Source organism: Colias eurytheme, chromosome 12 (assembly GCF_061535395.1).
Source record: "Colias eurytheme isolate Ceu_HAF_F1 chromosome 12, ilColEury1 Martin Lab GWU primary, whole genome shotgun sequence".
NCBI lineage: Eukaryota > Metazoa > Arthropoda > Insecta > Lepidoptera > Pieridae > Colias > Colias eurytheme.
This window is the reverse complement of record NC_142991.1, coordinates 4,681,795-4,698,363: the sequence shown is the minus strand read 5'-3', so window position 1 is coordinate 4,698,363 and position 16,569 is coordinate 4,681,795. Positions and strand designations below refer to the sequence as shown.

Genomic DNA, 16,569 nt, shown 5'->3' with positions numbered 1-16,569 from the left:
CTAGGAAAATCTGGGCCAAGCTGCATCCCATAACATAACTAATCTAAAATTTAATATAATGCTTTAAAAAACACATGGGTCACAAACATAATTTATAATTTATTTATCAAATTATTCATCACAATGGGTCAGCAAATGCTGTTTCAATTGGGGCATATTTTTTGGTTCAAAATCACATTGGTTGCATTTTAGTGGTGTGGACATAAACTTTTTGTGTGCTTCTGGTGATATTTTGTCAATGTATCCATCTTCTTTTAGCTTCTTGAGTACATCTGGAAAAATATGTATGATAATATATATTTTTTTAACATTGCAACTATAACTGGACTTGGTAGTAGTTATATATTTTTGATATTTGAATGAATACTTTCCTACAAACTGACAATACCAAGGTGCGTTCAGAAATGCATTGTTTAGAGCATCTAATTTTACATACTATACAAACGCTGCATACTATATTAGAGATAAACTACGATAACATGGCGCGCCCCTCCAAAATTCAAAACGTTTGAAAGTATTTGTGAAAGTATTTACAGTGCACCACCAAGATTCACAATGCATGTGTGCGTAATGAGACGGCCGTCAAACAAAAACAAATCCACGGATATGTTGCTCGACTAGTCACGCTCTAAGCGCTCATTATTATTAGTAATGGCGCTGCACAGACGTATTCTATGAAAACGACACGTGCGTTGTCTTGGGCGCTCGGCAACTTATGATTAGTCCAACAAATCTGGACGTAAAGTACTAAAGACGAATATGTACAACTACATACAAACTCCTTCGTAAGGATGTCACTACACACATTGAAACAGTAATTTGGAGGGGCGCGCCATGTTATCGTAGTTTATCTCTACTCCTCTGTAATTTGCTGTTTAGGAAAGGTTTAGGAATCTACAACATCAAACAACTACCCATTAAAATTTATGAAACAAAAGAGTAAGTACCTTTGTATGGTAAAAAGAATTTGGTAGTGAAACTGTTCCAATGAATTTTAGTTTTCAGACATGGTGAAATCATATCTTTGCTAATAATATGCATATGTAATCTTTGCATACTGGGCACTGCATGAAAACCACTACAAAGCATCGTGTCTATATGTTCTGTCTGGATTTCTTCAAATATCTTGCCAAATTCTTTTAATAGATCTACATGGTCCTTATTAAGTTTATAAATACTACTAATTTCATCGCGAGGAAGAACGAGATAATGTGCTTTTGCTTTTGGATACTTATCTTTTATAACAACAACTTTCTTGGTTTCCTTATAAATACTCTTAGGATCGTTCATGGATTCCAACAATCCTAAGGACCAATGTTTCTTTGGTTTTTCTGTTGCAGTTTCTTTTCCATCTCTTACACCCTGCTTGCTCATTTTTAATAAATTGGAAATAGAATATCTTAAAACTTTAATTATTTTAAGTACAGAAGTTGTAAAATTTACATAGTTTGCACTGTTTATATTAATATCTAGCATAAAAATATATTATTTATTTTAATTTATAATGTGTTTCATACACGTTTCATATATTTGAACTTTTGAAGCATTAATATAACCACTATTTGTTTTCACTTTTCAGTTTAAAATATCACACTTGACACTTGACAGTTGACGGCTGTTGAGCTGTATCCTGTTGTCAATTTTTTTTAATTTTCTTGTTTTGTTCGTGAATGTATACTTTACACTTGAAAAAAAAAGTGTAGTAGTAAATCGCATGACTAAAACCAGGTGTTCAAATGTTCAAATAGTTTTAAACAGAATCTATTACACTTTTTGGTTTGCAGGATTTGATAAGGATACATAATTATAAAAACTTACAAAAAAGGTACCTTACCTAAGTACATAATATGTCGGGGCTCGCCCCGAGCAGTTAGTAAAATATAATATCTAATGAAAATTAAGTAGGTAATTTCTTCAAAAATGTTAAATTAATAATTAAGATTCAAGATTTAAAATTTACAAGTTATATAAAATCCATACTAATATTATAAATGCGAAAGTAACTCTGTCTGTCTGTCTGTTACTCAATCACGTCTAAACTACTGAACCAATTTGCTTGAAATTTGGTATGGAGATACTTTGATACCCGGGAAAGGACATAGGCTACTTTTTATTACGAAATATGTACCACGGGCGAAGCCGGGGCGGACCGCTAGTAATAAATAAAACCAACGCATGTATCGATCTTATTAACTTATTATATTTTTATAAAACTATTCTACATACAAAGAGCTTATTACTATAAAATCACTTAAACAAATATTTTATGTGCTAAAAAATCTAAATGCTTAATGATTGTCATGACTGAAAAAGCTTATGTTCATAATGTAACTTTATTTTTTCAGTCATAAGAATATCCTTTAAACTTATATATTGTAGAATTACATATTGTATCAACGTAATATAAATATATAGTAGGTATATTAATTAAATTCTGTTTACTTAGGCGTTTTTAAAGGGTAACCTATATAAAATTTGGATTTTTTACAAACAAATACTTAACTACGATAAGATAAACATTCAAATAAAATTACATAATATTGTCTTTTAAAATAACAATACTGTTACCAGTTAAAATATTAAAATGTACTTGACATCTTTAATATTTTTTGGGATTTCAGTTTATAGTCGTAAGATCCGGGATTAGAAAAATATACCCTCATCTATTATTTAGGTGAAACAATTTTTTATAAGCTGATTTCAATATCATGAACTTATAAAAACCACCTCTGCTATCATAAGCCTGCTGCAATTAATATTATTTGATTAATTAACATCTAATTTATTTTTAATTTTTACTTTTTCATGTTAGTTACATGTAGTACCTACCTAAGTTAAAACCGTAAATATTTTTATTACCGTTATTCAGGCTTATGGTAGCAGAGGTTGTTTAAATATTGAAATCAGCTTATCCACTCAAGTGCGGGAGCCATTTTGCAAAAATCGGGTCTTGTGCGGAACCGGCTCCCGGTGCCGCCGCAGTTGGGGTTTTTGGCGGTCCAATATTTTTTTAAAGTCGATTATCTCAGATTCCTTTATCTAGCACATTTGCAAGTATATATGTATATTCATAGATAATAAAATAGTCTATGCCTTGTCAAAACATGGTAACATTTAAATAAATAAAAACAACTTGTAAGTCAAAGCAAATGTACCCTTGTAATTTTTGTTACATTTTGTCTGCTAATAAAAAATTAAAACAGCTGTTCAGTGAGATTTTAATATTTATTGATCCTTTGTTACACTCTTCTTACGAGAAAATAAAAACATCATACCCTCCCATACATTTTTTTTACACATTCCTTGTTTATTTTTTTGTACAAAAAACTACCTACTCAATGTGTCATGAAAAGTGGGCCACTTAAATCATGTGGTTATGTTGTTATCTTGATTTATAGCTAGCCTGTTCTTTCCTTAACATGTCATATAAGTTAGAAAGAGGAAGGTTATTAGACCGTTTTATAAAGCGAACGCAAAACCCACGACTGTTGATCGACCGGGAGCCGGTCGCAACGCACAAGCCCCTGAATGTGGATCGACCGGCTCCCGGTCGTTCAGCACTTGAGTGGTTATAAAAAATTGTTTGATCTAAATAACAGATGAGGGTATATTTTTCTAATCCCGGATCTTAGACTATTAGAACTAAAGATGGAAAATTTGAGTGTAAAATTTTTATAACAGAATATACGTAGGTAGTCTCTTATGCATTTTTTTTAGATTGAAAGTGTTTTTTTATTGCACGGTGGGTCGTCCTGTGTAGCCGGTGTCGGGGATGGAGTGATGGGCGAGTTCCCTCAAGATTTGTTCAAACCCTTTCCCAGGCGGTGTTTGAAGACTGCTGTTTTTCATTATCGTAGAATTTAATTTGGTTGCGAGATAACACATCTGAAAAAATAACATAATATTGTATTAGTAAAATAAATAAACATTTCTAGTACAAATAAAATGCTTAAGTATCTAGTTAGTTTTTTACTGTACCTAAGACCAAATCTAATCATCTACCTATTATTCAAAAAGCACAAATAACTTTTGAAGTAAAACTTCTTTAGGCGCGTTAAGAGTAAAATTTCAAGGTTGCGTCATGGCAATACCGTCACGTCATGCAGTAAGGTGACGATTTTGATGTCTATGAATCTTGCCAAAGAAGTTTCACTTCTCACACGTGTGCTCAGCACGCACGCTCTCTTGTTCTCAAGAACATATTTCCATCAAAATCTTACCAATAGGGCGGACATAAACAACAGAGTCCCAAGCGCGACAGCCACCATCATAGACGTGGCGCACGTGACCTCTATGGGTGTTCTATGGAAGAGCTCTCCGGGCATCACCACCGTGTACTCTAGGTTCTCTTTGAAACGGGTGAACGGTGTACTGCTGTTGTCAGCGATTAGGGACGAGCTGGTTATGTTGTGGGAGTCGATCTGTGGCAACGATCTCTTTCGACGCCCGTGGCCTGGAGATATAGAAAATAAAAAATATTAAATTAGCATGTATGTTTGCCTTTCTAAATATTGGAAATACATTTATTGAATTCAAAATAAAGGTATAGGTATTATAAGGTAGTTAGGTAGGGGTAGTACTTATTAACACTAAATCTCATTAGTTTATCATTTTAATGCATATTCGATTGCTATACTAAGTTTTAAGTGTATCCGATCACTATTCTGACAAATGAAGAAACAATTTTCACGTAGGTATAGTGGTGATGTGGTACCTGAGGGTTCGTACAAATCAAGACAATAATCCGGTTGGCAATCAGCAGCTTCCATGCAGGCTTTTATTTGCGAGTGTATCCATAGAGTAGAGCGTTCCTTCATAGATGCTAGAAGGAAGGCTTCGAAGTCCAGAAATACTTCATTGTGCCGCTCCCGGTAGCGGGCTGGCTGGTGTGGTATGATTGAAGCGAAGTCACGATTGCGGCACCTTTGCATAAGAATGGAGAATTAATTAAAATAAATATTAAAAAAGATAATACAGGATGGATGGAAAAATAGAAAAAAAAGTAGTTTTGTGCCATTCTCATTGAGGAATGCGAATTACGAGTGCCCTCGTCCCTACAGGCAGCAAAATTTAAATATAGAAAGTACCTAGTTAGGAACCGCTAATATTTATGCCTTTGATGTAACATTATAATTACCTATTAATTATATCGTATATAATGAAGTCAAAATTGCAGCGTTTAAAAATTGCCCAAATTTAAAAGCATGTAGAGTTATGTAGAGTAAGGGTGGAGTTATTTTTCCGTGATGATTTTCATTGTGTGTGCACTTTATTAACGTTGTGTAATGAAACTTAATCATTAATGGACTAATGACTAGACATTATTATATAGTGAGAATCTTACCCGTCTTTCACTAAAAGCACAGCGCCCGAGGCGTGTGGTCGGTCGGGGTCCGGTGACACAGCGACTTCTAACAATTTAATGTGACGCCATGCTGAATCTGGATTAATTCGTGCTCGTAATTGAAGTTTTGTACCAATTGGCACTGCCTAAAATAGATTTCAATCAATCTATATTAAAGTTATAAAAAGCGCAATTTTTGTTACAATAGTCTCTATTTTTATTTCAAATTAATGTGATAGGTTTATTTTTTTTTGTAAAAAAGGAGGAATACGAAACGCGTGCCGTACTAGCGAAAGCTCCGCTTTCACTATACGTGCTCGTAAAAATTGATTAACACTTGGACAAATGCACGTACAGTATTTACCTGATCGACAGGCATGTCCACCGAGTGGTTGGAGTGCCTGGAGACAGGCGGGGCCTCTTTGTAGAGCGCTACTTCATACTCCAGACGGCCTGGCGTTTCTTCCACCACGCCTGAGACGCGAGCGCCGTGTGGACTGAAAGAATTATATTTTTACTAAGTTTTGAAAGCTCAGGGGTTTTTTATGATTATAGGTATTTATAGGTAGATAATTAAAGAGGTCTTCGTATTTTACAAATATGTATGATCAAATTAACTTACTAAAATAAATTTAACATTATAACTATTTTTATTAATCCAATTTACAGACAGTATGCATGAAAATGTATTGCTTTACAATATATTTATTTTAAATTTTATCAGTTAATTATACTTAGCTATAATTATTGAAATGAGGTACAAAACAACAAGCTTCTCGGTAGAAGGTATAATTCTACATAATTGAACACGTTTTACTTACAAGCTACCGGCAAATCCCGCAGCCTTATTCTCAATGATGGTGGGTTCTGGCGGCTTGCACATTATAATTAATTCTTGGTCTGACTGCATCACAACCCCTGGGAATTGAGGGAACCACACTCGGACGTGCACGAAACCCTAAAGCAAAATACATAAACAATTACCTAGTAATTTTAAAATTAGGTTGATTGAAACGGGGGCAATACGTTTATCTATCAAAATGTTCGTGATCTTAATCGCGCCTTTATCTTGAAAATGATCATTGACACGCGTGAGTCATTTACTTTTCCCTATAATGTCCTTTTTTGATTTTCTTCCCCACTAACCCACATATCTGGCACTAAACGGTGAAAGTCACCGATCGTAACATTTATGTCAGCAAAACTGAAGTAAAGTGAGCTAAGTGATTATGTGGTATTACAGTCTTTAGCGCGGGACACGTGTTTTCACCTCGATTCAGGTACCGGTCCACATCGACTTAATAATACACCATCTACTACCACGTTCTGTAGGCCACTCTGCAATTCATACTGTTATTGTAACGGCATTCATATTATGTCGATGACACAACATCACATGGGACACAATGGGAGGCTCGTGTAATAACACCCTAAACTTATTGCCTCGTTACTGGACTCGGTCTACGAAACGGTATTTGAGATTCAGCTGTGTCATGTGCGAGACTAGATACGAGTATGTGGTACATCAACACGTTTACGGCCTGTTGCCTAAAAATGAATGGATTAATATATTATGTATAACAAAAAATCCGTACGTTACCGGTACTCGGTAACTGGTTAAAGCTATGGATGAGATAGCAATGTTGATAATTAATATAAACATAGTTATTATGCAGCTGAAAGTTGTGCACGTAGTAAAATTTAATTTGACCATAAAAAGGTTATAAATTCACAGTTATTGTTTTAGTGTAGGTATTGTAATTTTTATAACTATCACCAGACTCGTCTATTATTTAAATTCACTTAGGGCTGATTTTTCAATCCTTGGTTAAAACTTATTCGTCGAATAATGTATAAAACTACCATTTTAAAAACGTATTCTAATTGCCCGTATTTGACAGTTTACGTGACATTTTAATATTATCGTGTAATGCTTTATTGGACGGATAAGTTTTATCCAAGCATTGAAAAATCGGCCCTTAAGCAAAAAAAAAGACAAATATTAGTGCCATTCAAATTATACCACAGTTACATCACCTGTACAGTATAGTCTGTAGTTCTAGTAATATCTATAGTTGGCACTTGGCACCTTATTCATCATTTTATCACATTTCCAAATGCAATTTGAATAATAATTATACTGCATGGTTGAATTCACTGTCGTTATATAAATATGTAATTGTTGATATCTCAAAATTATTGTTGAATTTTATAAAATTTCTTAATTAATGAAGACTATAAAACTTACATTTCGTTTCAACACGCCACACTTTGTGAAGTCTGATATCCGTAATCTATACAGCAGACCGGTGGGGTCGTCTGGTTCAGGTCTGATCTGGCAGACAGGATCAGCGATGGGGTCAGTCGTTCTGTCGTCAGCGAACAGAGGCGCCCCTCGGAAACCCTCCGGCTTCCTTAACAACGCTTGCACTGAATCTCGTATCCCCGACCCTCCGTTTGAAAATGTACACTGGATATCCGTTACTGTAATAATAATAATGTAATAATAGCAAGGAAAATACTCGAGTATAAACTACTACTAATTAGTTAGGTACCTCTTTAATTTGTTTCAGTAGGTGTCATTATAATGTATTGGCTCATTTTCGATAATAACTAGTATTGAATAGGAAGATGTATGTTACCTACATACATCTTCCTAACACAACTAACAACTATTCTAATCAACATTTTAGGTATCATTTATTAAGAAAGTACTACCTAGTGTTTCTTTTATAAGAAGAAATGAGTCGCGTGATCAATTTCTGACAGAAATAAATACCCGTAAAGGGCTTGAACTTGATAAACATACATAGTGTACCTTGTACAAATATGAAGTTTAGATACTTTCCCTTGGACTTTTTTTGTTTTAAAAGTTTTAACAATAAAAATAGTGTAAACTGCTAATTATTTGAAGGTAAATTAATAGAGTAGTAAAAGGTAATTGTTTGCCCTTACCATCATAGTCCTGCGCAAACGAACTTCCAACCTGAAAACAAAGAACATTCAAATATAGAGGAAGGAACTGTTACATAATATGAGCATTGTTCTTAATTGTGGCGTTAATTGATTAAGTTTAAAGTAGTTTATAGTAGATAATATCTGACGTTTAACCACGCAAGATTATTTACAGGCTATTACATTACGGTTGTTAAATTTCCACCGCTTGGATAATAAAGAGATAAAATCATTTTAGGAGCACACATGCAATATTGCCGTTCGTTTTTAATGACAGATCCGAATGAAAAAGATGATTTATTATGTGCAAGTCTGCAAATAAGTTATTTTTCCTAGAACCTGTTTTTGTCTTGAAAGTGGCTACGTTTTTCGTGATCGGTTATGAACTTCATGCAATGTTTCTTCAGTTACTGTTTTTTGTTTGTATATAAATAGGTAAATAATATTAGGTTAGCTTTGCTTATTACGCCTTTTAACAGATTATTTCTATTGTAGTTTAGGATTCTGAAATAAATGACCGGCGCCAATTATAGAAAAAGAATACAATTTATTCCTTTATTTGGCCGTCAACTATTGTTTTGTATCGTGCTGACTTGCAATTAAATGTTGTATGCAAATTAATTCTCAGACGAATAAACGGTTATTCCTAAAACGGTGTTACTCTGCTTATTAGGCGTGAAGAGGTCAACATTAATTTACTGTCGGATTATAAACGAATTTGGAGCATTCTGGGTTTTCGGTATTAAGACTAAACAATATTAAACAAGATGAGAAGTTAATAAGATTTTTAAATAAACGTAAGTAACCATGAAATGAATGACCGCGGTATTTAGGACAACTGCAGAAGAAGTAGTGTGCGCGAAAGTAGTTGCAAGATTATGCTGATCTTAAATCGCAAAATTATTAAAAACTTTACTTATTAGTTACCAAAAGTACAAAAACTATACAAAGTACATAAATAATCAACAGACGTACCTATCTATACCGTAGTAGGTATGTTATGACTTTTTACACTCCACTGTCTTTGATAATACCTGCATAATTAATTAGCATTTTGTTGAAGCAGTCATAGTCTACATATTTGAAATCTACCTTAATGTAAATTATGTAAAGTAAAATATGATAAGATATCTTTATATAAAACTAGCGGTCCGCCCCGGCTTCGCCCGTGGTACATATTTACGTTTTCTCTACATAAGAACCATCCTCGTACTTCAAGGAATATAATAAAAAAAGAATTATCGAAATCGGTTCAGCCGTTCTCGAGTTATGCGCTTACCAACACATTTTGGGATTCATTTTTATATTATAGAAAGATAGGTAATGTCGAGTTGTAGTTGTTGTTTGTATTTGAACTACAAACCTATTGTTTGGAGATTTTTTTCAACAGAAGACGGAGTTTAGATGTAACCCATGTCAATAAACTCTGAGTACAAACAGAGACTCAACCATAAGTTCTACCACAGATTAACAAAAAAAAAACTTTTTTTAATTGATTTGAGGGCTCCACGCTAAATCTCTCTGTACGTAGTTGATCTAACATTTTTCCCGCGATCCTTATAAGTTATAAGTCAGATGTCGTACCTATATAAAATAATTTCTTACTCTAAACCTACTTATTTTATGTCGTAAATTTTCTCAACAAAAATCAAAACATTTGTGTTTCCGTCAGACACAGTCCACTTGTTTTTACGGTTGAGGGCCGGTGCGATAGCAGTATTACGGTTAAAGTGTAATCATCAATGCTTAAGCGCTGAGATAAATCGATTTGTTATGAGACCGTAGACGACACGTCTAATTACTGAATATTGGCAACCAAATGGCTTTTTTCTGAGTATCGTTTATTTTTATATTGTCTTACTTATCTGATGGAGTAATACGCGTAAAGCTATATTAGCGACTTTTTCTTAAGCATGTTTTTTGTATAAGTCCCTATAAATAAAAACCTTCTCACTGCCATCTCACTTTTTAAGTTACAGATTATTATTTTCATTGTAGGTTTTAACAAATTATATAAAGCAGAGGAGACCGTGGTTTACATTTCAAAAGTTTTCATATGAGATATTTTTCAGAAAAAAAATCATCTCTACGTCTCTACCTCTACGATTAAAATATGTTATTGGTACAGTTTTGTCGAAATTCTAGGTTTTCGCTTTTGCTTCCATATACCTAGGTTTTGATCTAGGTAATTTCATGTTTTTGATTTTTCTTTTATTTTATTTCTTTATTTGTTCTAAATGTGAGGTAATTTTATTATAAAACTTACCGTTTCGGTGAAAATCGCGAGAACCTAATCGGATCCTAAGTAGATAATTAGTTTTTGAAAATCTATATAGAATTTAAATCAATTTAAATATTTTTTTGTTATAAAATCCATTAATGGAAAACGCATTTCACGTTGTAATTAATGTAAAGTAAGTAATGTTTTTTTTTTCAGTACCTAGTCGATAATAAAATGTAACGTTACACAGTATTTTTTAAATTAAATACTCATAAATATAAAAATAACATTAATTATAAAGAAATTATTGAAAAGTGTGTCAATGCATTCAAAATACATATTTTGTACCTATACAGTTCTTATATTCACAACTAAATTACTGTAATTTTCGCTCTTATTTTATTTAATAGGTACAAATTTAATGTTTTACGAGAATATTAATATTACTGTAAATCAAGTTATATAACAACATAGTGGCAAGTTTAATGTCATAATAAAGAAATTAATTTCACAGCGGCGCATAATCGGAGCGTTTAAATGACGATTATAAAGTAAATCGCCTGAGAACATTTTAAACTGTCGTGGGATTTTAGCGGCTTAACAAATATGAGGAAGGCAGAGATAGTGGGAATTATTTTTAAAGATATCATTGTCACTATTTACACGTAAATTTTAGAATTAAACACTGTGTAAAATATTAAAAAATGACTGGTAATATTTTCAGTTCAGATGTTACAATATTTTGAAACATGAATCTAGAACTTTGAACATTGTTCATTGTTGCAGATATTTCATTCGAATACAAAATAAAAGGTACCTAGAAACGAATCGTCATTACATATTTTTTTTACATTTACCATATTATATTCGTGAAATATCTATCTATTCTAATGAAGTACCTAGTTAAAATATATTTGTAATAGATAGTTAAATAGCCAAGTTACGAAAATAAAGATCCCAAGATAATTGAATTATTTATAAAGTATTTTAATTGCATTCAAATAAAATACTAAATTCAATAAGTATCATGTAATATAAAATATTGTTACAGAAATATGTAGGTTCACAAACAAATTTAGCCCATGCCATAACTTAGTTGAAAATCGAGTGCATTTAACAAAATAATGAATGAAATACATTCGTTGTGCAAGTCATGCATACAAATAATGTGATAGAGCATTCGCATATTACTCTCATACGAGTAGATAAGTAACATTTCCTATCAAGGTAGGTATGTAAAAATACATGACGTTGATTATCACATCGCAATTAGAATAATTTATATTCATAAAAACTGGGTTAGTGTGATAAGAGAAATTTGTGAAAATTGTAAATTCCAAATATATCATTCATCATAAAATCATGCGAAAATTCAAGAATAAAATTTAGAGCTTTTCTTTTCATAAAAGAAAAAATGAATTAATTAATTTGGTTTCAACTCTATACTCTACCATCAATTTGCTTATTCTGTATTCGACGAAAAATGACGCTCTATAAAATTTGTTGCCGTTGAAACGGTATTTTTAAAGTAGGATGAAATTTCGTAAATTGGTTAAAATTAATTATAATATTTTAACGTTAGTTCGAGCTAGAAAATTATGTATTTTTGTGTTACACCTATAAACACACTGTACAGAAAATATAAATGTGAACTTATACATAGATACAATATAATCCATTAAAACACAATTGAGTGTTTTAAATGTTTACATTTACTAACTTATTAATAACTTGTCTCTCTGTTTCCGATTCCAAATATATAAATGAACAAAACAAAGAGAAAAGCTCAAGTAAAACTAAGTCATAGATATAAAAATTAATTTATGTATCGAGATATGAATCTCTTCGTAAACGAAAGCTTTTCTGATACGAAAATCACGATGTAGCTAAATATTAAGGTCAATAATTTCATTTTTTGTACACTGACGTCGACCTGGATATGATACAAGCTCATTACTTATCCATTAAGGATGTATATATGCAGTATGCAGATATAAATAGATAGAAAATGAGGCTGGCCGCTAGAATTTTATAGCCTCGATAGCGCTTCAAGCGTTTTTACGTCGACCCACTTCATTATCTGAAAGCTGTGTTTGCTTACAAAACTCTCCCGTAAATGATAGTTTGTATTAACGAGTTAAGATTACTGCTGCAGCGCTTTATAAGTACCTAGAGTTGAACTATAAATGTGAGTGATGCTTAAAACTAAATGGAATATTGTTGTGGTAATATTGTAAGATCTAAGTATAATATAAATATGCGAAATTTTGTTTGATAGTTTTTCTTTCACGTCACAACGGAGCGACTTATGATATTATTTTTGTGTCTGGAAATAAATGTCAGAAAATGACACAAGCTACTTTTAAACGTGGCGAAACAGCTTATTCCCATAAAAATTTCCTTTGATTATGCGGGCGGAGTCGCGGGTGAAAAGCTGATAATCATTATGGATTATATAGAGTTTGTTGAAATTGCGAATTTGCAATTTTCATTACTTAGAGAAAAGACAGGCAAACAATAAACCACACAAGAAAAAAAAGCATGGCATCGGTTCACTGAAGCTCGGCTATTACATCAAGCATCAGTTGATATAAGATGCGAATATTTCCACATAGACCGGGAGATACTGACACAAAATTTCGAGTCATTTGTAGCAGGATGGCGGTTCTACAGGGTTCTTAGTACGCAATGACAAAAAGAAAAACGATGGTGTGAACGCTGGTACCGGCGTCTTAGTCGCGTGGGCGTTAGTCGAACTCGTCGGAAAAATAGCGAAAGTCAAACGATTTGTAACACAAAAATTTTAGAATTTACCGATAGCCCATAAAAAAGAAGTAGGCGGTAGTGTCATGCCATACTTTTCCGGTGTGACTTACAGCCCGCCATACCGACGCGAATGTATTGATTTAAATAAAACAATTATTCAACCATTTGTATCAGGCTAACTTTTGCACAGGTAACCATCGTCGTGCAGCCATTTACGAAAATCACCATGCCATACTTTTCGCACGATTCCAAATGGTCGCCATACCGCCGAAAATCTGCAAAAAATTTTTATTTCGCCAAACGTTTTGTACCAGTATTGCATTTGGATTTTTGGAGAGTATTTGATAAAATGAGACCATTATTATATTTGCCATACTTCTAGTAGGGGGAAAAAGTGCTGTCATACTTGAAAAATTAATTTAGTATTAATTTATATAAGTGAAGATTTCCAACACCTAGATCTTTGAAATTTTGTATTTATATTCGTTGATCCTCAAACTTATAGGAAAAATGAGTGCCATACTGTTACAAATCGTTTGACTTTCGCTATTTTCCGACGAGTTCGACTAACGCCCACGCGACTAAGACCAGCGTACCAGCGTTCAGACCATCGTTTTTCTTTTTGTCATTGCGTACTAAGAACCCTGTAGAACCGCCATCCTGTTACAAATGACTCGAAATTTTGTGTCAGTATCTCCCGGTCTAACATAATCGGACATACGTTGCACGTCATAAACACTTCACGCCTCACTAACAACACGCGTTGAAGCCTTATTATTGTTATTGATGGGTATACGTTACAGATAGGTACGTGGACCAAGTTTTGATTAAACTAATGAGAATACATAGATCTTAGTCATAATACCTATTAGTAATTAATTATTAATTATATTAGTCGTTCAAATTGCTGTGAAATTGGACATAGATATAGATAATATTATGAAACAATTATCGGATTTTATTATGTAAGCATCTTAATAAATAAATATATTGTAATTCGGTCGCATTATGAGATTCAAATAGTCAAGATACACCGCTTTTTGTAAGATTTTAAATTGATGTTCTTAAATTAGCAAGGTTAAATTTCGGAATAAGAGAGAGAGAGAGATCAGAGAGTAGATATATTTTAATTTCACTCATTAATAACGAATATTCGTCGTTAGAGTGTGTAGGATACAAAACCTCTATTTTATTTTATGTTAATAGTTATTTATTGACATTAATATTTTTATATAAATGCGAAGATAGGTGGAATACAATTGTATAAATTTTTATGTATTTTTTTATAATATTTATGCTTAAAAGGTAAACACTTTTCTTTATCAATAATTAACAAAATTACCGCCTGTTACTTCCTGGTACGCGATCTTTAATTTGTAAAAAAATGGAACTTTTTCAAAAGCTCAGCTTGCACTTATATGGCTGGCTTTTTATTCGCGTAACGCAATCTACGGAGCGTGAAATCTAATATCTTTCAATCACGTGTATACAATGCTCAAGCAAGTCCATTTGTACATTTTACAGTTGCACGTTTAATTCGATCACGATAGAACGAAAATTTATTAACAAAATTACAGAGTACCGTACACTTTGTTATGGATTTGTTGCAATTGTTATTAAATTAATAAATTCATTTTAAATTACATTTGTTAGTCATTAAGTTTCGTTTTCGTTTCAATTATTTTTGGAGAAAACGGTTCGTTGAGCTTCTATACATAGTCTCTAGTTAACTAGATATGGAATTTTTTATTAAATTTTCAAAATTCGTTTCTAATATTATATTATGTTTCAAATATAAAAATAAACAATTTATCTGATAAGATGGGTAATTTTAAAATAAGTAAGCCGCACTTAGTTTCATCAAAATCGGTCCAGCCGTTCAAGATTAAGGCAATCAATATAAATTATAGAATATAATATACTATACTAACTAAAACTTATTATAATAAATATACGCTTCTGTTTATAAACAAGCAACAATCATGCAGAAATGTGCTAATGTGTGCTTTTATGCAAAGCTTTCCACTTTGCGGTTAATGTCATCTCATGCAATGTTTCATTAGAGAAAGATTGATGACACCCTTGCTTGTATGTAGGTAACGAAGCTAATGCCTAGATTAGCCTTACTTCAAGAATTTGCATGCCAACGGCGACAGTAAAAGCTTTAACCTATTTGCGGTGCACTTTAAACTACAAAGCTATGAAAATTTTTGGAACGTACCAAGTAGATAAGCACGAGAGCGCAGCCTCTGGCGCTCGTCATGCTTGCGGTCTGCCACACTCGAGCGCGGAGCCAACCGTTAATGCTATCTGCCCCGATTACCTTACTGATGTTACCACAAAATGTTGACAACGTATATTAAATACAATCACAATAATACGAGAACAACACAAGAACTGCGGAAGTGCGTGGATATTTTCCCGCGCGTTGCAAGCTGCTACAGCTTTTGCTAGTGCGATGCGACAGCGAACCGGGCCGGGACTGCACGGTGGTGCGCGCGCGCTGCCGAACAGTTAGCGCTCGCCGGCTGGGGAGGGTACCACCTGTACCCTACCGTTCTCACGACACGATCACTGATTCGCTTCGCAATTCGACAATCTCGTGATCTACATTATTGATTGGCGTAGGATTCGAGGGAACTAGGCTCCGTCGTAGATGACTTCGGTGCCGTGACATTCGCATGGAGAAATCTTCGATATCGCGGCGGCTATAGGTCGGCGATGGCATGTTGGATGCGAGGCGCCGCGATCGAACGATAAGATAACTAAATACGCTATTTGTCCGAGCTCACTGAGTCTATCGATTTGATCCGTAATTATAGCGACTGTAGAAAGTCAATCAACTTCCCAGATGAATATAGATAAACATTTATTTCACTTACCCAAATACCATTACCTTAGGCGCGGGACATATACAAGCGGCGCGGCGCGCATCGGGCGCGCTGTTGGCGTCCGAAAATGATATTTATATAGAGTGGTTAAATGCATTTTCTTCATGCATAATTTAGTAAAATTATGTTTTTTGTGCTAAAAGAGATTAACATTAATTTGAAAGTAACGATTTTGTTTTGATAATTCCTTGTAAGTAAATAGCGAGGATAACCCCACGATTGCAAATATATCTTTGTTGGAAATGTTGGAATTTACTTGGAAAATTTTATAGTACTTTTAAAGTAATTTTAAAGTAGTACTGGTGTAATGATGGAAGAAAAGAAGGTTAAAATACGACGAGTTCGACTAACGCCCACGCGACTTAGCCACCGGTACCAGCGTTCACACCATC

The 16,569-nt window shown here is 33.4% G+C and overlaps 2 protein-coding genes across 3 annotated transcripts; both read right to left on the bottom strand.

The window, feature by feature from the left end:
- Positions 1 to 8: 8 nt before the first annotated feature.
- Positions 9 to 1,563, bottom strand: Aptx (aprataxin). Its single transcript, XM_090108060.1, has 2 exons — positions 948 to 1,563; positions 9 to 272 (listed from the first exon to the last, which is right to left on the bottom strand). The coding sequence occupies exons 1-2, from the start codon at positions 1,474 to 1,476 to the stop codon at positions 112 to 114; spliced, it is 690 nt and encodes a 229-aa protein (XP_089964186.1). The 5' UTR covers positions 1,477 to 1,563; the 3' UTR covers positions 9 to 111.
- Positions 1,564 to 3,572: 2,009 nt separating this feature from the next.
- LOC149903944 (uncharacterized) lies at positions 3,573 to 15,761 on the bottom strand. 2 transcript variants are annotated; one of them, XM_090108095.1, is made up of 9 exons: positions 15,508 to 15,761; positions 8,300 to 8,330; positions 7,593 to 7,828; positions 6,166 to 6,302; positions 5,700 to 5,841; positions 5,345 to 5,490; positions 4,715 to 4,923; positions 4,221 to 4,453; positions 3,573 to 3,885 (listed from the first exon to the last, which is right to left on the bottom strand). In XM_090108095.1, exons 1-9 carry the CDS (start codon positions 15,547 to 15,549, stop codon positions 3,733 to 3,735), a joined length of 1,329 nt encoding a protein of 442 aa, XP_089964221.1. In that variant the 5' UTR covers positions 15,550 to 15,761; the 3' UTR covers positions 3,573 to 3,732. The 2 variants fall into 2 exon arrangements, with proteins under 2 accessions (XP_089964221.1, XP_089964222.1); XM_090108096.1 differs by having other exon boundaries at positions 5,709 to 5,841.
- Between the last annotated feature and the right edge of the window lie 808 nt (positions 15,762 to 16,569).

What these genes read in the sequence shown, in the direction of transcription:
- Aptx (XM_090108060.1), bottom strand. Translation starts at nt 1,476, where the DNA reads ATGCTAGATATTAATATAAACAGTGCAAACTATGTAAATTTTACAACT. An exon ending in ATTCTTTTTACCATACAAAG is followed by an intron (nt 273 to 947) that starts GTACTTACTCTT and finishes ATATTTTTCCAG; the next exon opens with ATGTACTCAAGAAGCTAAAA.
- LOC149903944 (XM_090108095.1), bottom strand. Translation starts at nt 15,549, where the DNA reads ATGACGAGCGCCAGAGGCTGCGCTCTCGTGCTTATCTACTTG. An exon ending in GTGCTTTTAGTGAAAGACGG is followed by an intron (nt 4,924 to 5,344) that starts GTAAGATTCTCA and finishes TCTTATGCAAAG; the next exon opens with GTGCCGCAATCGTGACTTCG. An exon ending in TGTTTATGTCCGCCCTATTG is followed by an intron (nt 3,886 to 4,220) that starts GTAAGATTTTGA and finishes TTATTTTTTCAG; the next exon opens with ATGTGTTATCTCGCAACCAA.